Source organism: Leopardus geoffroyi, chromosome A2 (assembly GCF_018350155.1).
Source record: "Leopardus geoffroyi isolate Oge1 chromosome A2, O.geoffroyi_Oge1_pat1.0, whole genome shotgun sequence".
Classification (NCBI taxonomy): Eukaryota; Metazoa; Chordata; class Mammalia; order Carnivora; family Felidae; genus Leopardus; species Leopardus geoffroyi.
This window is the reverse complement of record NC_059331.1, coordinates 11786191-11807685: the sequence shown is the minus strand read 5'-3', so window position 1 is coordinate 11807685 and position 21495 is coordinate 11786191. Positions and strand designations below refer to the sequence as shown.

The 21495-nt window shown below is 46.9% G+C and overlaps 2 protein-coding genes across 2 annotated transcripts; both read left to right on the top strand.

The window, feature by feature from the left end:
* The first annotated feature begins 4517 nt into the window (after positions 1 to 4517).
* LOC123607572 (olfactory receptor 10H3-like) lies at positions 4518 to 5462 on the top strand. The gene has a single exon (XM_045497069.1). It carries the CDS (start codon positions 4533 to 4535, stop codon positions 5460 to 5462), a length of 930 nt encoding a protein of 309 aa, XP_045353025.1. The 5' UTR covers positions 4518 to 4532.
* Positions 5463 to 15243: 9781 nt separating this feature from the next.
* On the top strand, positions 15244 to 16203 carry LOC123607571 (olfactory receptor 10H1-like). The gene has a single exon (XM_045497068.1). The coding sequence runs from the start codon at positions 15244 to 15246 to the stop codon at positions 16201 to 16203; it is 960 nt and encodes a 319-aa protein (XP_045353024.1).
* Positions 16204 to 21495: the final 5292 nt, after the last annotated feature.

Below are 21495 nucleotides of genomic sequence, written 5' to 3'. Positions count from 1 at the left end.
AAATTACCCTTATTCTGGGACACCCTCCAGCTGCCCTGACCCCAGAGCAGAGCTCTGGATTCCCACTGTGGGCTGCACCAGCTCCTGCTTTCCCTCTGACTCTTCCTTGACCCTAAGGGATTGAGGGCATCTACTCCAGCCCTGTTTCCCCCAAGACTGGGAGCTCCTAGTCCTCAGTAGGGACTGGGGCTCTCAGGGCAGACAGAGACAGCAGGGAGTCTTGGTTGTGTTGGGGAGTTGGAGGAAGGAGTAGGGGCTGCACATCCCCAGAGATCCTCTGATGATCCTCTTGGCCACTCCAGACCCTGAGGAAGCCCTGGGGAACAGCCTGCTGGGAAGTTGCAGCAGGGATAAAGCACACAGCATCAGTTCCAGGAGCCCAGAGGTCTGGCCCCACACCTGCCCCTGTGTGCTGCTGACAGAATAACCCAAGAGAGCGTCTTCTGTCCTCCCCTGCTGGCTGCTTCCTGGAAGAGGCAGCCCAGCACGAGGGGACCAGGAGGGACAGGGTAGGTGGCAATATTTAGGCAGTTGTGGGGAGCAAGCCCCGGTTGGGGGAGGGAACAGGACTGGGGAGAAAGGTGGTAAGACAGGCTCTTAGTCTTGGGAGCTGGTGGGACTTTTCTCAGGTTGCCCCTGCTGGGTCCTGGGTTCCTCACTCAGCCTAGTGACCTTTGCAGCTTCTAGGTCACTACTGTTGATTGGGACTGATTCTGTCCCCCTGAAATATTTGCACATGCCCCGAGGCCCTTTTGTTGTCACAGCTCATGGGGAGGGAGGGATGCTACCGGGATCTGGAGGGCTGAGGCCAGGGATGCTGCTAAACGTTGTACAATCTGGTAGTAGTGTGGGGCGTTTGTTCCACTGGTGAACCAATCAGGACACGTTATAGTAACTCCGCCCACATTTACACTAGGGCTCACTGTCTGTGTTGCAGCCTGTGGGTTTGGAGCAGCGGGTAGTGGCATGTATACAGCGTTCCAGCATCCCACAGAATAGTGTCAGGTGCTCTGTTTTTAATGCGCCCAAATGCAAATATGCTGGAGAGTTGAGCTGCCTTTTGCCTCATTCACTCGGTGTCATTTTACGGCTTCATTTATGCTGCTGTGTGTGCATGGAACTCCTGGCTGGGGCTCCAGGGTTTGCATCCGGCCCGTGGGACCTGCCCCCTTCCCAGTTACGGTTCCCGAGCAGGCTTGTCCATTCCCGCACTACAAGCGGGGCTGCATCCCACACGCTCCGTCCAGGTAGGTGTGCGCCATGGAGATAGAGGTTCAGGTGCACGTGAAGGTTGCGCTTCTCCATTCTCGGTTCTCACCCGCAGGCCGCGGGATTGCTCCCTCCCCGTATAGCTGTGGGCACTGGGCATTTCCTAATCTGGGGAAATGAATAGGTGTACAGGGAAATCTCAGGGTCGTTTTCCCCTTCCCTTTCCTTGTCTTGAAACCGTCTGTTCACTTGCCTGTGTAGCCCCTTCTGTGGGTTCTCTGCTCATGTCCTGGACTCGTTTCTGTATGGAGTCTCTACTTCTTAATGTGCTGGTTTCTTATTTACTCTAGACAGTATTCCCTGGTCAATTTTATTTTTTATTTTTTATTTTTTATTTTTTTTTCAACGTTTATTTTATTTTTGGGACAGAGAGAGACAGAGCATGAACAGGGGAGGGTCAGAGAGAGAGGGAGACACAGAATCGGAAACAGGCTCCAGGCTCTGAGCCATCAGCCCAGACCCTGACGCGGGGCTCGAACTCACGGACCGCGAGATCGTGACCTGGCTGAAGTCGGACGCTTAACCAACTGCGCCACCCAGGCGCCCCTCCCTGGTCAATTTTAGTCAAGGCACCGGCTCCTTTCCCAAATTTCCATCTGCCTGTTCATGTATCCTGGATATCCTTTGTTGAACAAAACCTTCGTGGAAGTTTTCATGTCTGTTTCTTTTTCCAATAGTTAAAATATATTTAATAAGAATGGCGTCAGCACTCATAGAAGATATGCTGATGAAATTCAAATACTCCTTTGTGTGTGTGTGTGTGTGTGTGTGTGTGTGTATGTATATATATATATATATTAATTAATTAATTTATTTATTTATATAGAATGCATACATACATTTCATCTTTTTTTGAAGTTTTTATTTAAATTCCCATTAAGTTAACATACATGTAATATTAGTTTCAGGTGTACAATACAGTGATTCAGCACTTCTGTACATCACCCGGTGCTCATCACAGCAAGTGCACTCCTTCGTCCCCATCACCTAATTCACCCATCCCCCCACTCCATGTCCTCTGGTCACCATCAGTTGGTTGTCTATAGTTAAGAGTCTCTTCCTTGGTTTGCCTCTCTCTCTCTGTCTCTCTCCCTCTTCCACTTCTCAATTTTTTTTTGTTTCTTTTTTTTTTTAATTTTTTTTTTTCAACGTTTATTTATTTTTGGGACAGAGAGAGACAGAGCATGAACGGGGGAGGGGCAGAGAGAGAGAGAGACACAGAATCGGAAACAGGCTCCAGGCTCTGAGCCATCAGCCCAGAGCCTGACGCGGGGCTCGAACTCACGAACCGCGAGATCGTGACCTGGCCGAAGTCGGACGCTTAACCGACTGCGCCACCCAGGTGCCCCTTGTTTCTTAAATTCCACATATGAGTGAAATCATATGCTATTTGTTTTTCTCTGACTGGCTTATTCACTTAGTATAGTACCCTCTAGGTCCATCCATGTTGCAAATGGAAAGATTTCAGCCTTTTTTATGGTTGAGTAATATTCCGTTGTATATATTATATGTGTGTATAATCTTATATAGCCATATATAGATATCTCAGTAGTTACAGTTTCTGTCCTTGGAAGTACTGCATTGTGTGATTAATTCCTAGATATTTCATAACAGAGGTTTTCAAAGTATGATATGAGGGCCCTGGGGTCCCAGAGACCCATTCTGGGGGACCACCAAGTCCTCACTCTTCCAGTGAAGGTGAGGATATATTTTCATCATATGCTTCAAATTAAGAACATATTGCCACAGGCTGAACGATGAGGATACCAGCATCATCTTGTATGCCATCTAGCCAGCACTGGACAAATTTGCTAAAATTGAAACAAAGCCACACTTCTCATTAAATGAGGTGTTTTTTTTTTTTAATCTTTATTCATTTTTGAGAGAGAGAGAGAGAGAGAGCCAGAGCACAAGCAGGGGAGGGGCAAAGAGAGAGGAGGAGACACAGAATCTGAAGCAGGCTCCAGGCTCTGAGCTGTCAGCACAGAGCCCAATGCAGGACTCAAACTCACGAACCGTGAGATAATGACCTGAGCTGAAGCCAGACACTTAACTGACTGAGCCACCCAGGTGCTCCGTCATTAAATGGGTTTTTTAAATATGGTTACTTTCCTTAGTTTGAACCAAAGGTTGATTATTATTCTTTAAATGTGTCAAGAACTTTGAGCTCCTGGGTGGCTCAATCAGTTAAGCATCCAACTCCTGTTTCGCCTCAGGTCATGATCTCCCGCTTCATGAATTCTAACCCCTCGTGGGCCTTGCACTGACAGTGTACAGAGCCTACTTGGGATTCTCTTTCTCTCCCTCTCTCTCTGCCCCTCCCCAACTCATGCTGTCTCTGTCTCTCTCAAAATAATAAGTAAACTTTAAAAATGTGTTAGAACTAAATATGTTCAAAGAATCTCAGTTTTAATTACTAATATGGTAAGAATGGAGACTTCTAACTCACTCAAACAAAAGCCCTCTAGGGGACTCACGGGTTTTGTTTTGTTTTTTCCATAAAGAAATCTTGAGACCAAACTGTTTGAGAGCTGTCTCCTAGTTTGTGTCACTATTGACAATATTGTCTTACTTTTTCCTTAAATTCTATCTGGTGTGTGATTATTATGGGTGCAATTCTATGGGAAACACTATGAGTTTGGGAAGTTGATCTGTCTTCCACAGCATGTGTTCTGTCTTTGCTCAAATATTTTCTGTCTTCATTCTTGTACCTTTCTAGGTAGATGATCACGTCTCTTTCCGTCCAATCCTGATATTCCTTCTTTCTTTATCATTCCTCAAGCACCGCTCCCGGCTTTCATTTTCCTGCTAATGAACAGCAGAGACAGTGAGTAACCTTGGCTTGTTCCTGATGCTAAAATAGTGCATCTATTGTCTCCCACTTCTTGCTAGTTTTGTAGTGTATATTCTTAGTTATCTAAGAAAAGTCCAATTGATTTCATATTTAGAAGAAACTTCTAAAAAATCTTTAAGATGTGTACATATATCAATCATTATACTGTATATCTAAAATAATACAATATTTTATGATAATTATGTATTAATTTTTTAAATCATAAACAGTAATCGAACTTTAGCAATCCAGGATTGCTGCCTGAATTGATATAATTATATGATATTTATTTTAGTTTATTCCTGTGACTGATCACATGATAGGTTTTCTGACACTGAATCATCTTTGTTATTCATGGGATAAATTACGCACCCTCATTCCCTTTCTGATCTCACCAGATGCAGCACCCGTGCCTGGTCAGAACTATAGCATGGTGACTGAGTTCATCCTCGTGGGATTCTCCACCTTCCCACAGCATCTCCTGCCCGCTTTCTTCCTGCTGTACCTGCTCATGTACCTGTTCACGCTGCTGGGGAACCTGCTCATCATGGCCACGGTCTGGAGCGAGCACAGCCTGCACACGCCCATGTACCTCTTCCTGTGCGCCCTGTCCACCTCCGAGATTCTGTTCACCATTGCTGTCACCCCTCGCATGCTGGTTGACATGCTCTCCACCCACCGCACTATCACCTGGACGGCCTGTGCCAGCCAGATGTTTTTCTCCTTCACGTTTGGCTTCACCCACTCCTTCCTGCTCATGATCATGGGCTACGACCGCTACGTGGCCATCTGCCACCCCCTGCGCTATAATGTGCTCATGAGCAACCGTGGCTGTGCCTGCCTCGTGTCTTGGTTCTGGGTTGGTGGCTCAGTCATGGGGATAATGTTGACGCTGATAGTTTTTCACCTCACCTTCTGTGGGTCTAATGTGATCCACCATTTTGCCTGCCACGTGCTTTCCCTTCTAAAGTTGGCCTGTGGGAAGGAGACATCCTCCGTCACCTTGGGTGTGATCCTGGTGTGTGTCTCAGCTCTGATGGGCTGCTTATTCCTCATCGTCCTCTCCTATGTCTTCATCGTGGCCGCCATATTGAGGATCCCCTCTGCTGAGGGCAGGCACAAGACCTTCTCCACGTGTGTGTCCCACCTCACGGTGGTCATTGTGCACTACGGCTTTGCCTCCATTATCTACCTCAAGCCCAAGGGCCCCCATTCTATGGACAGTAACACCCTGATGGCCACCACCTATACAGTCTTCACCCCCTTTCTCAGTCCGATCATTTTCAGCCTCAGGAATAAGGAGCTCAAGAATGCCATAAAGAAAAGCTTCCGGAAAAAATTTAGTCCCTTAAGCTCCTGACACTGGAGGAAATATGTTGGTGAGGAAATATGACAGAAGGGCTGGGGATAATAATGTCTCCATAGGACTTTGTAGTGATTCAATATATGAAAATATTGAATAGGTATTGGTGGGTGCATCCATATGTGTGGAGGTATCCTACACCTTTGCTTTTCCTCAATTTGATTGCCCATCTCTTGTATAGGCTCTGGTAAGCATGATCTCATGTTTAAGACCCCATGTGATGAGCCACATCCCATTAACTCTTCTAAGAATGTGTTACCTACCTATTGGCTAGTGAGAGACATGACATGGATGTGTGTCAACACTGATGCCCATTGTTCTTCTTGAATGGAGAAACAAGAGAAGAATTTCTCCTCCACCACCTTAAGGATAAATCAAAATAGGCATAATAATAAATGCCTCCAGTATCAGGGATTTTCTTATCAGGCACTGTGCCCACTGTTGTATAAGTATTACCTTCTAATTACAACAAATGCCCAAAAGAACATTAAATATTTGTCTCCATGGAGACGGTTGAATGTTTACGGTTCCTTGCTGTGTTTAGAGGGGATTGACCCTAAGGAGGTTTCTATTTTGAGCTGGGTTGAGTAAAGGATGTCGGAATGTTTAGTAGAAGAAAAGAGAGAGATAGAGAAATGGAGACAGAAACAGAGACAGAGAGAGAAAGGGGAGAAGATTCAGTGTTTGGGTAAGAACATACAAAATGTTTAAAGGGTGTTGCTCTCTGACATGTTATGGAAATCTTTTTCCCTTTTGCCCCACAATACTTCTGGTAAAACATCAGTTTCTCATTCTTGTGTTTACTCAAATCTATCTACGGGCTCTGTTGGAGGACACAGTGCTCTCTCAAGATGGCACAAAGAAAGGTCAAGGGTGTGGGTACCTCCTTTACGCTGATGACAAATGTTGGTGGGGGTCACACAACATGTGAGTGAAGGGGTCACATGCAACTTTAGGTGTGTCTGACTCCCATGCAGGGGTTGGGAAACCATGTCTGAAGCTCCAGGAGGGGGCCTTCCATTGGTGTAAATTCTTAAACTGTGGTCAGATATTAGAGTTGCAGTCAGAAGATGTTTTACAATACTAATCTAAGGATGGCTGCCACATATGAGTACCTGCCACTTGCTAAATGCTGTGGGAAGGGTTTCCTATGCATTCACTCTTCTAAGTCTCAAAATAAATTATCCTTTCTCCACATTTAGATATGACCCACATCTATCACTAATTACATTTTTGAAATGCAAAAAATGCAAATCTGTCCCAGGCCACAGCACCATGAAGGCAGGGAGCAGGAATCGATCACATTGTGCATGTGTGTGCAGTTGGTGATCAGGAACCCACCTCTGTCAGGTGTCTACAGAGAGAAGTGAGGTCATGACTAGGAGGAGAAGGCTGTCATTAGAAGGAAGAGACCCCTTTCAGGGAAGGAGGGCAGGTGCAGCCCTAAGCACACACCCTTTTCACGCAGCCAGAGGGAAACACGGACTCCAGAGTTTATGAGACACTTTGTCTCATGAACACTGACAACGAGAGCTTGGCAAAACCGGCTATGGCAGTTTTGGGGTTCCATTCATTATTTTGCTCATTATCGGTATTACTGACGGATGCCCCCACCATTCCTAAGATGTGCTTCTCCAGAGCCTGTGGCTGTGTTCCCTTACCCAGCAAGAGGGAGTGTGCAGATGAGATGCAGTTAAGATCTGAGACAGGGGGATTGCCCTCATCACCCAGATGGGCTGCGATAATTACAAGGGGGCAGGAGGGACCAGAGACAGGGAGCAGTAGGGGATGTGACACCGGAAGGAGGAATTGGAGTAGCTGAGGCAGGAACCACGAGCCAGGGGATGTGTGGTGCCCTCGAAGCTGGGAAAGCAGGAGACACATCCCTCCCTGGATCCCCTGAAGGATGCAGCCCTGCTCACACCTGGACTCACACCTGGTGACCCTGATTCGATTCTGGCCTCCAGCATAGAAGAAGATAGATGTGTGTGGTGTCAGGGCACGAGATTTACATGCTTTGTTACAGCAGCCCCAGGAACTGACTCGTGAAATGGCATCCTGACGTTAAATGTTATTGGGTTTCACTTTACAATTAGTTTCAAGCCAGATTCTTAGGCCATTCTTCCTTGTGGAGAAGACCTGGGGCGTTGAGATGGCTCTCGAGAAGTGCTGAGTGTCCTTGGAATTCGGTCAACAAAGGTGAAGGAGTCCCGGTAGCCCAGCTGCAGGGTTTGCTCATTGGGGTGTGTTTTGAGGACTCACCTGACCGTGCAGCTGCAGGGGCCCCAGCACAGGGCCTGGGGTGCAGTGTGCCCTCAACCAACACTATCGGAGCAGGAGCTGGAGGACAGCAGGAATGGTCTCCGTGCTCGACGTGGACCGTGTGACTCAGGAGGGATGCTCACCCTCCTGTGTGATGGGGCCCTTGCGTTAGAGTAAAGACACAGCATCATGCACATCCTCAGAGAGACGCTGAGTTGCAGGGGCTGAACTGGGGGAAATGCTTACCCACAGGACAAACCACCAAGGATCCTGAGGTCTGGGTCTCATCTCTTTAGATGGAAAAGGGACATTTTTACAAGGCCTCTTTTTCTTTTAAGGTTTTTGTGTTAGTCAGGGTTCCTCAGAAAAGCAGAACCACTAGAATGAATGTGTATATACGCGTGTGAACATATATACGTAAGTGTATATAACATATATGTAATAATGTTACAGTATGTTTAAATTCATCTTTTTACTGCTTGTTGCTATTTTCTTTTCCATGACCAATCTCAAAGCACAAATAACATTTTTTCCTTGGTACTCTAACAAGTAGTCTTGTGGCTAAAGACTAAGTGGTTCCAACTACTAAGCTAATGAATTGCAAGATGTATAATTTAGTTCACAAATTATAATGCCTTTCTTTTTGGGCACTACTTTTAAAACAGAACAAAAAGCTTTGAAATCAATATCAAAAGAAAAACCCACTTGGCACATAGTAGAAGTTTACTAAATATTTGTTAGTTGACTACAACACTCAACTTACTGAATAAATATTGTTCTGGTGCAACCACAGTATATTATATATTATAGTATGTCATAATTTTGTTGTTCCATTTTATAAAATGTGATATGTCTGCATCCAGCTCTTCCTGTCCCCACACTGAGGGTTTTTGTAGTGCCAGGTTACATCAGTGTTGTTTTGGATCCCAAGATTCAGAGCGGGTCCCCTAGCTAGAGCTCAGTGAGGATGTGATGGATGGATGAAGGAAGGAGAGAGGATGACAGAAGGGTGGAATGACTAGTGGGGAAGAAGAGAGGGAGTGGGAGGGAGGGAGGAAGGAGAGAGAGAAATATCCACAGAGGAAGGGGCATTCCCAGGGCCCCAGCAGCCTCCTTGGACATGGAGTAGCTCTAACCCGCATCCCAGTCTCAGGGGAGAGGCTCCCAGGAAACCCACCTCAGGGGAGGCACCTGCGGAGATAGAGCTTCTGCCCTGCTCACCAAGCAGCAGGAGGGGTGGCCCCAGGCTGGGCTGCAAACAGAGCATCCCAGACGGACAGTCTTCACGCCAGGCGAGAGGAACTCGGTTTCCCAGGAACAGGTAGCAAGCAAGGTGGGAGCTGAAGGGGGAAATTGTGGCGACCACGGAAAGCCAGAGCAGAGGGAGGCTCTGGCTGGAGGAAGGGGTGGGGAGTCGGATGGGGGCAGGGGTTACGGCCCCAGCAACCTGGTCACAACCTGGCCCATGCTGCCTCCTTCCCCCAAAGCCCGGACCCACAGCAGTCAGGGATTGTCAGGGTCCATTCCCAGGCAAGAAGTAGTCTCTGCACCAGGTTGAGCCAGAAGGGTGACCCTGGGCTTGTCACCATGCACGTGTGCTCATTTCTGCAGCACAGTGCCTGCTTCTGCGTGCAGTGTTTGTGTACATGCAGCTGCATTTGCCTGGATCCGTTTCCTGGGGCTGCTGTCACAGAGGACCACAACCAGGTGGCTTTAAACAGCAGAAATTTATCCTCACAGTTCTGGAGGCTACAATCCAAAACCAAGGTTTCCGCAGGGCCATGCTCCCTCCAGAGACTCCAGGGCAGAATCTTTTCTGGTCTCTTCCAGCTTCTGGTGACCCCAGCCGTTCCTTGCCTGTGGCCGCATCACCCCAATACCTGCCTCTGTCTGCACACAGCCTGCCTCCCTCTGTGTGTCCCCTCCTATTCCTGTGAGGACACCAGCCATTAGATTTAGGTCTCACCTTTACCCAGTATGGTCTCACCTTGAGCCTTACCTTGATTATATCTGCCAGGACCCTATTTCCAAATAAGGTCACATTCTGAGGTTCCAGTGGATGTGAATTTGAGGGGGATGCTATACAACCCACCACAGTGTCTGTGTGTCCCTGGCTTATCCCAGTCCCAGACAAGCTCCAGGCACTGGTCAGTGCTCAGTAGATGGGCTGCAGAACCAGCAAGTGTCTCTGCTCCTGGCTGTGTGTTTGCTGGGTCCCACTGCCCGTGTGTATTTCAGAAGCCATGTGTACATGTGCATTGGTGTTGGCTCTGTCTGCTTGTGCTCCTGTGAGCACAGTCTTGAGTCTCTGGCAGTGGTGTAGAAGCAGAGAGAGCAGAGTGGGTTCCATAGTGTCCCCTGGAAGTGAAAGGGTACAGGAGCAGGATCTGGGAGCCAGCTTGCGTGTGCCCTGGCTGGGGGTTCTGGCTGAGAGCCCAGAGCTAGAAGGTGGGCCTCTCTCCCCCGTTAAGTCCAGACCTATACAGCTGACTTGGGGAGCTCCCTTGCAGCATATGCAGAGGGGCTGTTCTGGGAAGGGTGAGTGCCCGAACGAGTGCCAGAGAGAGGCCCGGAGCCAAGAGAGACCCCTTTTATGGTACTATTTGTGGATTTCAGAGCACATGCCTGGGAGCCTGTTTGTAGCCAGGAGGGAGGAAGCGGTGGGCTCCCCAAGGGGGTGGGGATAGGAGGTGGGTAGGGGGCACTCGCCTGCAGAGCAGAGATTGCCCTGGACCCCGGGTTGGCATGACTCCACAAGGTGTGTCTGTGTCAGGAGCTGGAGTCTGGCAGCCAGAGGAGGGTGGAGTCGAGAGGGGAGGTCAGCGGGCACAGTGCACCAGCAGACGGGGCGTGAGGCCAGAGCCAGGGCTAGACCACGGCACACAGAGGCCGGCAGTGGGGGCCAGAGATGGTGGCTGAGGGGTGAGGTCCAGGAGGAGCTGAGTCTGGTGCCCCGGGATTGCTGGGCCGCCCCAGGCCTCACTGCCCCCAAATGCTTCTTTCCTGCATGAGAGAGAGACCCCATCCTGACACCCAGCCCAATCATCCACTTTCCAGGTGGGGTCCTGGGTCCTCCAAGCATTGGCTGACTTGGCTCTGAGATAACACTTGGGGACAACCTTCTGGGGGCTGGGTGAGGGGGCAGAAGCAGTGCTGTGATATGGGGGTGAGCCCTGCCCCAGGGTAAGTATTTGAAACCTTGTCTTCAAATCTCAGTGATATATGTAAATGACAGATTGTGTATCATGGATATATTAGTATGTATCATCGAGATGCATGTGTCAGTGATGCAGATATAAACACGCATACCTGTGTGTACCTCTTTTCCAATTTTTCACCAGAGCTACGGCTTCAGAGCCATTGCCTGTGCTCTGTGGCTGTCAGGTTTGTTTTTTCTATATGCCGTGTAGAGCTTCGTGGCTCACGCCCACCACATGTTACTTGGCCCTGCCCCCAGGTGAGGGTAGGGGTGTCTCTGACTGCCCCTGACTGTCTGCCATCACAGACAAGGCTGCCATGAATGGTTTGACCACGTCCCCTCTCTGAGCTGAGTTTCAGATGGAGATCTAGAAGTGTTTGTGGGACCTTGGGTAAGTGTCCCCTTAATCTGGCCGTGAACCACCAAGTGAGGACGTCTTCAGTCTACTCATCTGACATCTGGGCCAACACAGGGCGGATCCAGATTTCTAAGTCTTGCCGCTGTAGCAAGCGGATGGGGAGCCTGTACCCACTGTGTTCACATATGGCTGCTGTTTTATTATTTTTTTAATGTTTATTCATTTATTGAGAGAGAGACAGACAGACAGACAGAGCGAGCATGAGCAGAGGAGGGGCAGAGAATCCCAAACAGGCTCCACACCATCAGAGCAGAGCCCAATGCGGGTCTCAAACTCACGGACCATGAGATCACGACCTGAGCTGAAACCAAGACAAGGACGCTTACCCTACTGAGCCACCCAGGCGTCCTGAGTGTTGCTGTGGTAAACCGAATTCCTCTCCTTGCTAATGAGCTTCTCGTGTCCTTGTTTGCTGCTGGCCTGGTGCGTTTCCTCAGCTGCAGATCACCTGTGCCCCCCTCTTGCCCACTTTCTATCATGATGCCTGTCCTTTTTCTCATTGGTTTCCTCATTTCTCCTTTTTCTCACTGTAGATTCTAGATATTACTCTCTTGTCAATGGGTTTTTTTCAGCTTGATCGAGGTATACATAATATACAAAGAGCTGCGTATATTTAATGTGTACGTTTTGATGACTTTGGACATACGCCTACAATTGTGATACCATCCGCGCAATCAAGGGAATAAATGTTATCTACCGCCTCCAAAGATTCCTCATGTCCCCTTCTGTGTGTGTGTGTGTGTGTGTTAGTAACTTTAAAGGACATCTACCCTCTTAAGTTCTTTTTTATTGAAATATAGTTGACAAATAAACTTGTGTGAATTTAAGGTGTACCGTGTGTTGAGTTGGTACGTTTATTCATTATAATGCGATCGCCATTGCGCTAATAGCTAGCATGTCTATCAGGTCACGTGATCATCATGTCTGTTTTAGTGTTGGGGATAAATAAGATCTCGTCTCTTAGCGAGTTTGATGATGAGAATACAATATTGGTGTCTATGTTCTTAACAAGTGTTTAATTGTGCACTATCGTCTTGTTAACTCTAGCTTGTAGGTTGAACGGCAGAGCTCAGGAACTTATACAGCAAGTAGCTCTCTGTTCTCTGTCATCTGTAACCTTTATCCATGATGCTCTTTGTTAAAAGGATTCAGAATTTCGATGTAAAAGAATTGTTCTTTTTTACTGCTCTTTTTTCTTTTTAAGGAACGTGTTTCCTGTTCTTGGAGCACAAAGATCCTATCACACTTGCTGTCATTAGCTATATTTTTATCTTTCACAATTATGTTTTCAATCTATCTTGATTCTCTTTTTGGTGGGGTATTGGGAGTCTAGTTGTGGTTTTTGTTTGTAGAGAGAGATACTTTCCTCAACAGCATCCCCTAAACAATTCACCTTTTTTCCAAATGATTTGTGGTGTGACCTTAACCATACATGAATGGCTCTGTCTCCGAGCTCTGATTCCAGAACCACTGGTCACTGTCTGTCCTTGCACTGATCCCACACTGCTTTGTTTCCAAGATGCTGTCGCGTGTCTACAGAGTGCAGTCTCCCCCCACCTCCTGTCATTCTTCATTTCCAGATGGACTCAGTTATTCATGGGTCCTTATTTTTGACAAACATTTTGCAATATGTTTATCCTCTTTCTCAAGAGTCCAACTGGATGTTTTTGAGAGGATTACATTGAATGTATAGATTAAATTTGGGGAAGAATGAACATCTTTCTGATATTGTCTTTTGCTTTCATCCATTTTGTTAGGTCATCTGTCATGTTTCCTGTCTGTTAGAGGTCTCATAGTTCTCCATGAAGCTCCTGTGTGTACTTGTTTAAAGTAATTCCTAGACTGTTGTCAGGTTTTGTGCAACTTTGAATGATACCTTATTTTGTAATGTTTTATTACTAACCAATTCTAAACTTATGAAAAAGCTGCAAAAAGCATACAGAAAACTCTCATCCTCCCCCCACCAACCCCTTTGAATGCCAGGATCTTCCAGAACCAGGACAATGATGAGACCCAGGGCACGAACGCTGGTATATAACACTGTATAGCAAACAACAGCTCTTACTAGAATTCTTTCGACTCTCCACTAATATCCTTTTTCTATTCCAGGACACCATCCATTTCACGTAGTTGTTATTTCAAGTTTGCATTATCATTCACTTCTAAGTATCTCTTAATTTCCCTTTTAGCCAGATGATTAACGACTAATGTGTTACTTTGGCATTGTCAAATGGTTCACCCAATATTTACATTCTAAATACATGGGAATTTTGAGGGGTCCTTTTCTTATTAAAGTCCAGTAGTATTGCCAAATGGTCAGATATCTGGGGCTTTGGGTATTGGTACTTGGGAATGGAATGCACCTGAACTTCCTTTATGGCCTCACACATGGTCTTTTTTGGTGATAGGTCCATGCTCCTAGTGTTGGGTTTTGTTTTGTTTTGTTTTGTTTTGTTTTGTTTTGTTTTGTTTTGTTGTTTGGTGTATTGAATAGGAGTGTAGGCATGTTTGTGTATATTTATACAAGTTAAATATATGTATATAAGTATATATTAGCTTTTGCACATATATATACACATACGTGTGTATATATACTTGAGCTGTGTGTGTGTGTGTGTATTAAATAATGTGACAGAAACACCAGGAATTACAAAAGTGGTAAATGCATTAAATGCATAATCAAAAAAGAGATACAGGGGCACCTGGGTGGCTTAGCCAGTTGAGCATCTGGCTCTTGGTTTTGGCTCAGGTCATGGTCTCATGGTTCATGAGATCGAGCCCTGCATCAAGCTCTGCATTGACAGTGTGGAGCCTGCTTGGGATTCTCTCTCTCCCTCTCTCTCTGCCCTTCCCCCACTCTCTCTCTCTCTCTCTCTCTCTCTCACTCTCTCAAAATAAATAAATAAGCTCCCAAAGAAAAGATTCTCTTTCTCTCTCCCTTGCCCTTCTCCCCAGCTTCCATGCTCTCTCTAGAAAGAGAGAGATACAACCATAAGTTGCTACATTTTAAGGGATTCTGATTCTGGTCATTCACGCCCTTCCTCATTCTCAGCGTCTCTAGTGTTTACTCTATTTCACACCCCACAATAAGTACATTAATCTTACTTCTCATAACAACCTTGTCAGCCAGACATTATTATGATCAACTTCCTTTATGGAGGAGGAAACCGAGGCTCAAAAAGTTTAAGGAACCAACCCAATGTTGTTGTGGTTGGTGTTGGTGTTGCAAGAGTGTTTTAAAGCAACGTCTCAACTTTATTTAACTTAGGCAGATAACATGGTTGAGTTTTGTCTAAAAATAGAGAAAAGCCACCCCATAATACTTAGCAAGCCTGGCAGGCACTAAGGAGATGCAGCCTACAGGACATATGATGGCGAGGTTTGCGCTGTCCTTTCAAAGATGGAACACCAACCAGCAGCAGGTTGTTCCAATTCAAAATATTTCATGGGAGACCCCAGCATAATCACTGTTTTAAAAAAGAAGACTGAATTGTGTTTTTCTTTATTTTTCCATTCCCTATTAGCACAATGATTGGAGGCACTGACAAACTAGTGGCAACTCAATCCAGGTGTGGCTGAGTAGAGACCCAGAGCTCCTATCACTGGGATTTTAAAATACTAGTAGCCATTATTATTAACAGTATTATTATTATCATCGTGTCCTGAGTTCTTACCGCGCACCAGGATCAGCACTAAGCACTTGAGGCCCACAATCTTCCGTGAACCCCGCACAGCTGAGAGGAGCGCTGACCGTCCTCATGAGCAGCCTGTGGCCGAGGGACCGGCCATGGCCTGCAGGGTGAGGGGTTACCTCCTCGGGGAAGTCCTCCCAGGCTGGGCTCAGCACACACCCGTAGCTCCCGCCCACCTGGCCGCCCTCGCTCTCTCCCCACCCAGGGATGGCCGCCACGCTGGGCCGAAACCACAGCTCCGTGTCCGAGTTCATCCTCGTGGGCTTCTCCACCTTCCCACAGCATCTCCTGCCCGCCTTCTTCCTGCTGTTCCTGCTCATGTACCTGTTCACGCTGCTGGGGAACCTGCTCATCATGGCCACGGTCTGGAGCGAGCGCAGCCTGCACACGCCCATGTACCTCTTCCTGTGCGCCCTGTCCACCTCCGAGATCCTCTACACCTTGGCCATCACCCCGCGCCTGCTGGCCGACCTGCTCTCCACCCGCCGCACCATCACCTGGGCGGCCTGTGCCAGCCAGATGTTTTTCTCCTTCACGTTCGGCTTCACCCACTCCTTCCTGCTCACCGTCATGGGCTACGACCGCTACGTGGCCATCTGCCACCCCCTGCGCTACAATGTGCTCATGAGCCCCCGCGGCTGTGCCTGCCTGGTGGCCTGGTCCTGCGTAGGTGGCTCGGTCATGGGGCTGGTGGTGACCACGGCCGTTTTCCACCTCACCTTCTGTGGACCCAATGAGATCCACCATTTTTTATGTCACGTGCCCCCTCTCTTGAAGCTGGCCTGTGGAACTGATGTACCAGTAGTGGCCAAGGGCGTGGGGCTGGTGTGCATCATGGCCCTGCTGGGCTGCTGTCTCCTCATCCTCCTCTCCTACGCCTTCATCGTGGCCGCCATCTTGAGGATCCCCTCAGCTGAGGGCCGGCACAAGGCCTTCTCCACCTGTGCGTCCCACCTCACTGTGGTCATTGTGCACTACGGCTTTGCCTCTGTCGTCTACCTCAAGCCCAAGGGTCCCCAGTCTCTGGAAGGAAACACCCTGATGGGCATCACCTACACGGTCCTCACCCCCTTCCTCAGCCCCATCATCTTCAGTCTCAGGAACAAGGAGCTGAAGACTGCCATGACCAAGACCTTCCTCAGAAAACTCCATCTCCAGAGCTCCTGAAGTGGCTCCTTTCGTGGCAATGATGTGTCAGGTAGAGGCACTTCAGGCTTCTATCTGTAAAATGGGAATGATTACACTTCACTGGTGATGATTCTTATATGGGAATTACCCCATCTCCCCACTTTCCAAGTACTCTGAATTCTAGATGTGTGTGTTCTCTCCTTTCTCTCAGTCTGGTTGACCTTGTTCTTCCTGGATTCACTGGGGTGTCAGCCTTCCCACTATGGACCTAGTATGTCACCTTCCTCCAGGTTCCTGTGCCTGATGGTGGCATTGGGGGAGGGGGTGCCCACGTCGCTGTGTTGGGGAACCTGTGTTCATGGTTTATCATGAATGTGTGAATGAGGGATGTCGACTCTGCCCAAAATGAATAAACTGTGATTGGGCACCTGCTGTGTACCAAGCATTGTGTCCTCTGCCTCAGACACACCATTGCTGTCATTCTGAATACCACACTGAAGAAAGGAAAGCATTCTTGATGAAGAAAATGATTGTTCATTTTTAATTCTTCACATTTTTGGAGGAAAGGTGTCTCCTCTTAGGAGTTGCCTTCATTGACTGAGCTGAATGACTGGTTGAGAAGAAAGAGGAGGGATCTGAATTTCTCCTTGGGAGAAAAGCTATGTGTGGACACATGGAGTTGAAGCCTTCATGGGAGAGGGATAAGGAAGTGGAGAGGGAGAGGGATAAGGAAGTGGGGGCTGAGCTGAGAGAAAGGGTCGGGACAGGAGAAGAACCAGTTGCTGGCCCTTAACCTCCAGGACGTAAGGGAGGTGATGGGCCCAGTGACTGGTGAAAAAGTTTGAGGAATGAGCAGGCCTGTAAATGGGCATTTTATAAAGTTTATGAGGTTGCCATAAAGTGCCTGATATAATTCCCCCTTTCCTGACTCCCTTGAAATCCTCAATAAGAGTCCACTTCTCTTTCACGTGTTGTGTACTCAGATATATTGAGGGAAGCATCCACAGGCTGAGTCTTGCTTCAAGGGAGGTGCTCAAGTGCAGTCAGGCAGCCCCTTTGGGTTGCACCTGTTTTTTAAATGAGGAAATGGACACAGTGAAGCTCAGACTTGCCCAGGTTCATGAAACCAGACAGGTGCAGGGATGCGGTATGCCACCAACCCAGTGAGTCCTCTGTGGCAATGGAGCTCCAAGGTGGGGGCACATCACAGTCACCTGGAGGGCTGGTTAGGTCACAGGCTGCTGGGCCCCACTCCAAAGTGTCTGCTTCAACAGGTCAGGGTAGGGCTCTAGAATCCGTACATCTAACAAGCTCTCAGGTGCTGGGGCTGCAGGTCTGAGGATGAAATTTTGGGAACCACTGCCCTACAGAAGCTTTAGCTCAAAGATAAAGCCGGATATATGAGTTGGAAACAAAAGCAATCAACTTTCTTTCTTTCTTTCCTCCTTCCTCCCTCCTTTTTTCTTTCTTTCTTTCTTTCTTTCTTTCTTTCTTTCTTTCTTTCCTCTTTCTTTCCTCTTTCTTTCTTTCTTTCTTTCTTTCTTTCTTTCTTCTTTCTTTCCCCTCCTTCCTTTCTTTTTTTTTTGAATTTTTTTAATCTGTATTTTTGAGAGAAAGAGTGAGAGACCGAGCATGAGCAGGAGAGGGGCAGAGAGAGAGGGAGACACAGAATCTGAAGTGGGCTCTGGGCTCTGAGCTGTCAGCACAGAGCCCAACGTGGGGCTCGATCTCAGGGACTGTGAGATCATGACCTGAGCAGAAGTCAGCCACCCAACCAACTGAGCCACCCAGGCGCCAACACCCCCTTCCTTCCTTTCTTTCTTCCTTCCTTGTTAATAGTTATGCTGATAACAGCTTCCATTTTTCCCCATGGTGGGGGGAGGGAGGGACATTTATCATCAGCTAGGTAAGGTTTAAAAAAAAATAGTTCTATTGAGATATGATTCATATACCATATGATTCACCTGTTTAAAGATATGTGTAATCCAAATCAGTCAATTTAGAACATTTTCATCACCTCCAAATAAAACCTTATAGCCTTTAAGTGTCATCCCTCTTTCCTCTCTTCCCTTCAGCCCTAAGCAGCCCTAATCCACTGTATTTATAGATTTGCCTGTTCTGAACATTTTATACAAGTCATATATATATAAGTCATACAATATTTATCCTTTCGTGTTTGGCTTCTTTTACTCAGCATAATGTTTTCAAGGTTTATCCACATGTATCAGTATTTCATTCCTTTCTATGGCTGAATAATATTCCATTGTTTTGATAGGCCACATTTTATTTATCCATTCATCTGTTGATAGATATTTGAGTTGTTTCTAACTTTTGGCTATAATGAGTAACGCTGCTATAAACATTCATGTACAAGTTTTTATGTGGACATACATTTTCACTTGGGAGGTGTGTACTTAAGAGTGGAAATGAGGGGTTATGTGGTAACTCTATGTTTAATTATTTGAGGAATTGCTAGACTGCTTTCCAAAGTGGTGGCTCCATTTTACATCCCCACCAGCAGTCTCTGCGGGTTCCCGTTTTTCCACATCCTTGCTGACGCTAATGTATCTAACTTTTTGATTATAGTCATTCTAGTAGTATCTTATTGTGGGTTTGATTTGTATTTCCCTGGTAACTAATGATAGATAGGTATAGTCCTTTTTTAAATTTAATTTTATTTATTTTAGGAAAAGAGACAGGCAGAGAAAAGGAGAGAAAGAATCTTAAGCAGACTCCATGCTAGCACAGAGCCCCAGGCGGGGTTCAATCCATTGACCGTGGGATCAGGACCTGACCTGAGATCAAGAGTCAGATGCTCAACCAACTGAGGCACCCAAGTGCCCCAATGATAGGTATGGTCTTAAATGATTTAACACACGTGGGTTCTTTTACTTCACAAGGAAGATAATATTATCAGCTCCATTTCAAAGATGAGGAAACAGGGCTATAAAGAGATTAAATCCATTAGTTAAAGGTCTTGCCCTGAAGTGGAAAAACTAGAATTCTTTATGCTGGAACTTGGGGTCAGAAGCATACATTTCTCAGGAATTATGAGGAGAGGAAGCCAGTGTGTTCCAAGAAGAGACAGAGACATGAAGGTGTCGATTGGAAGGAGAGGACCAATTGTAGCAAGCCCTGAAAAAACAAGCCAGAACTGGAGATACACGTTCTCGGGGGTCAGGAGGAAACCCCCAGCAGGAGAGGATCCGTGAGACACATCGTAATCTCGACCAAACTGGCTGAACATTTCTATGTTTTCATTAGTAGATGTATTAATATGCAAAATATTGTTATATTCAAACATAAAATTGTTTGCTCTAAAGAAATGCTGATCCCTTTAGGGGTGCCTGGGTGGCTCAGTCGATTGAGCGACTGACTTCAGCTCAGGTCATGATCTCACGGTTTGTGGGTTCGAGCCCCGCGTCTGGCTCTGTGCTGACGGCTCGGAGCCTGGAGCCTGCTTCGGATTCTGTGTCTCCCTCTCTCTCTGCCCCTCCCCCACTCATGCTCTGTCTCTCTCTGTCTCAGAAATAAATAAACATTAAAAAAAGATTAAAAAAAAAAGAAATGCTGATCCCTTTTGAAGCCAGATTCCTAGGTTATACTGAGAAGATTCAAGGCAGTTAGCTAGCAATATTTGGTGACATCCTTTGCCCCCCTTACAAAATGAGAAAGAGTCCAGATGGTAAGATCAACCCCTCTTAGAGTTGTCCTGTAAGAGGTATGTTTAAGTGGCCAGCATAAGTCTTGGGGTGTAGCCACTGCTCCTTAGCTGGCTACAGATCCAGAGACGTCTTGGAGTATACTGGTTGACCTGGGAAACAAGTGAGAGACTGTGAATTTGAAAGAGCTGATGGCAAACATGGCTTCTGGATTATATCCAAAAACTGTAAGTGTGGTTCCCTGTGGTCATCAGAGAAAAAATCCACTTCCTCTAATTGGACTGACAAATGTCAATGCACTCCGAAATGTAAAAAAAAAACACATTTTTAATTCTTTTGATTTAGTATTAGTTGCTTTGGAAATTTAAAACAACCAAGGAAATTGAAGTTAGTGAATGTATGTTGTTTCTGTAGGTGACAAATTCTAGACCCGAAGGGCTGGGTCAGGATGAGATATTTGAGGCAGAGCTATGAAAGCTCACCGTTACATCCCATCTTTATTTAAAATGTTGATGCGCTGCTCATCATACATTTTTTTGCATTAATTTTGGTTTTAAAAAGGTTGCATTAAATACGATTTATCTTTTTTAAGTTTATTGTGAGAGAGTGAGCAGAGAGAGAGGGAGAGAGAATCCTAGGCAGGCTCCACACTATCAGCACAGAGCCTGATGTGGGGCTCGAACCCACCAACGGTGAGATCATGACCTGAGCTGAAACCAAGAGTCAGACACTCAACCGACTGAGCCACCCAGGTGCCCCAAAATATGATTTATCTTGATCACTGCATTCTTTGGTGGCCCCTTAAATTTGGTGGTCAAGGTGAATGCCTCACTTGCTTGACCCTAGTCCCTGCCTTGCTAGACTCCCCTTCCTTGCCACCCCAAATAATCTTGCATTTATTTTCCCTGAAAAAGACCAAAAAATAGAAGCCACAATTAACTTATCTGGTGATAGAAAATAGAAGTAGGAATATGTGCCAAAAGTCAGTGTAAACACATCAGGGTTTTAAGTTAAGACCCTCCACATCAGGGGAGAGAGCCCCGCCCCGCTGCTCATTAGTGTTGGCCAGGACTCCACCCCCACGCCCAGGGGAAGTGTCCCACCTCCTCGCCAGGATTCAGCTTCCCCTTTTAGAAGTTGCCCCCACCCCCTCCATTCCTCACTGTTTGCCATTCCTTGCTAATGGTCCCCTTTGTGCCACATTCTTTGGTATCCCCAAGGCATAGCCAGAGCCCAGAGAGGTGATTAAAAGGCCTGGAGCGCTGAGAAGGGCTGTTGATGGCGAGATCTCCAGACTTTAGGGGACCCCTCTCCCTGCACTAATTAGAGTCACCAAGTGTTTCAGTGCTAATTTCTGGAGGCAAAGGCCAGCTTGAGAGATGCAGTTTGCTGCCTTAACTCCTCTTGTTCTGTTCTTCCCCAATGTTGACTTGACCCCCTTGCCCTTGCCAATTCCCTCCTCAAGGGTGTTTTCCTCCTCCCCCACCCCCAACCTCCCAGACTATTTCTGTCCAGAGGCCAGAGGGATCTTGCTAAAGGGAAAACCTGAAAAATCACCAGTCTATTTATATACTCTTGAGATTCATTACAAACTGTAGTGTGGTTGGGTCACTGCTTCAACTCCAGCTTTATCCCACAGCCCTTCCCAGCTCTCCTGCCCCTCTAGTTC

Excerpts from the sequence above, each read along its gene's own strand:
- LOC123607571 (XM_045497068.1), top strand. The coding sequence starts at position 15,244 with ATGGCCGCCACGCTGGGCCGAAACCACAGCTCCGTGTCCGAGTTCATC.
- LOC123607572 (XM_045497069.1), top strand. The coding sequence starts at position 4,533 with ATGGTGACTGAGTTCATCCTCGTGGGATTCTCCACCTTCCCACAGCAT.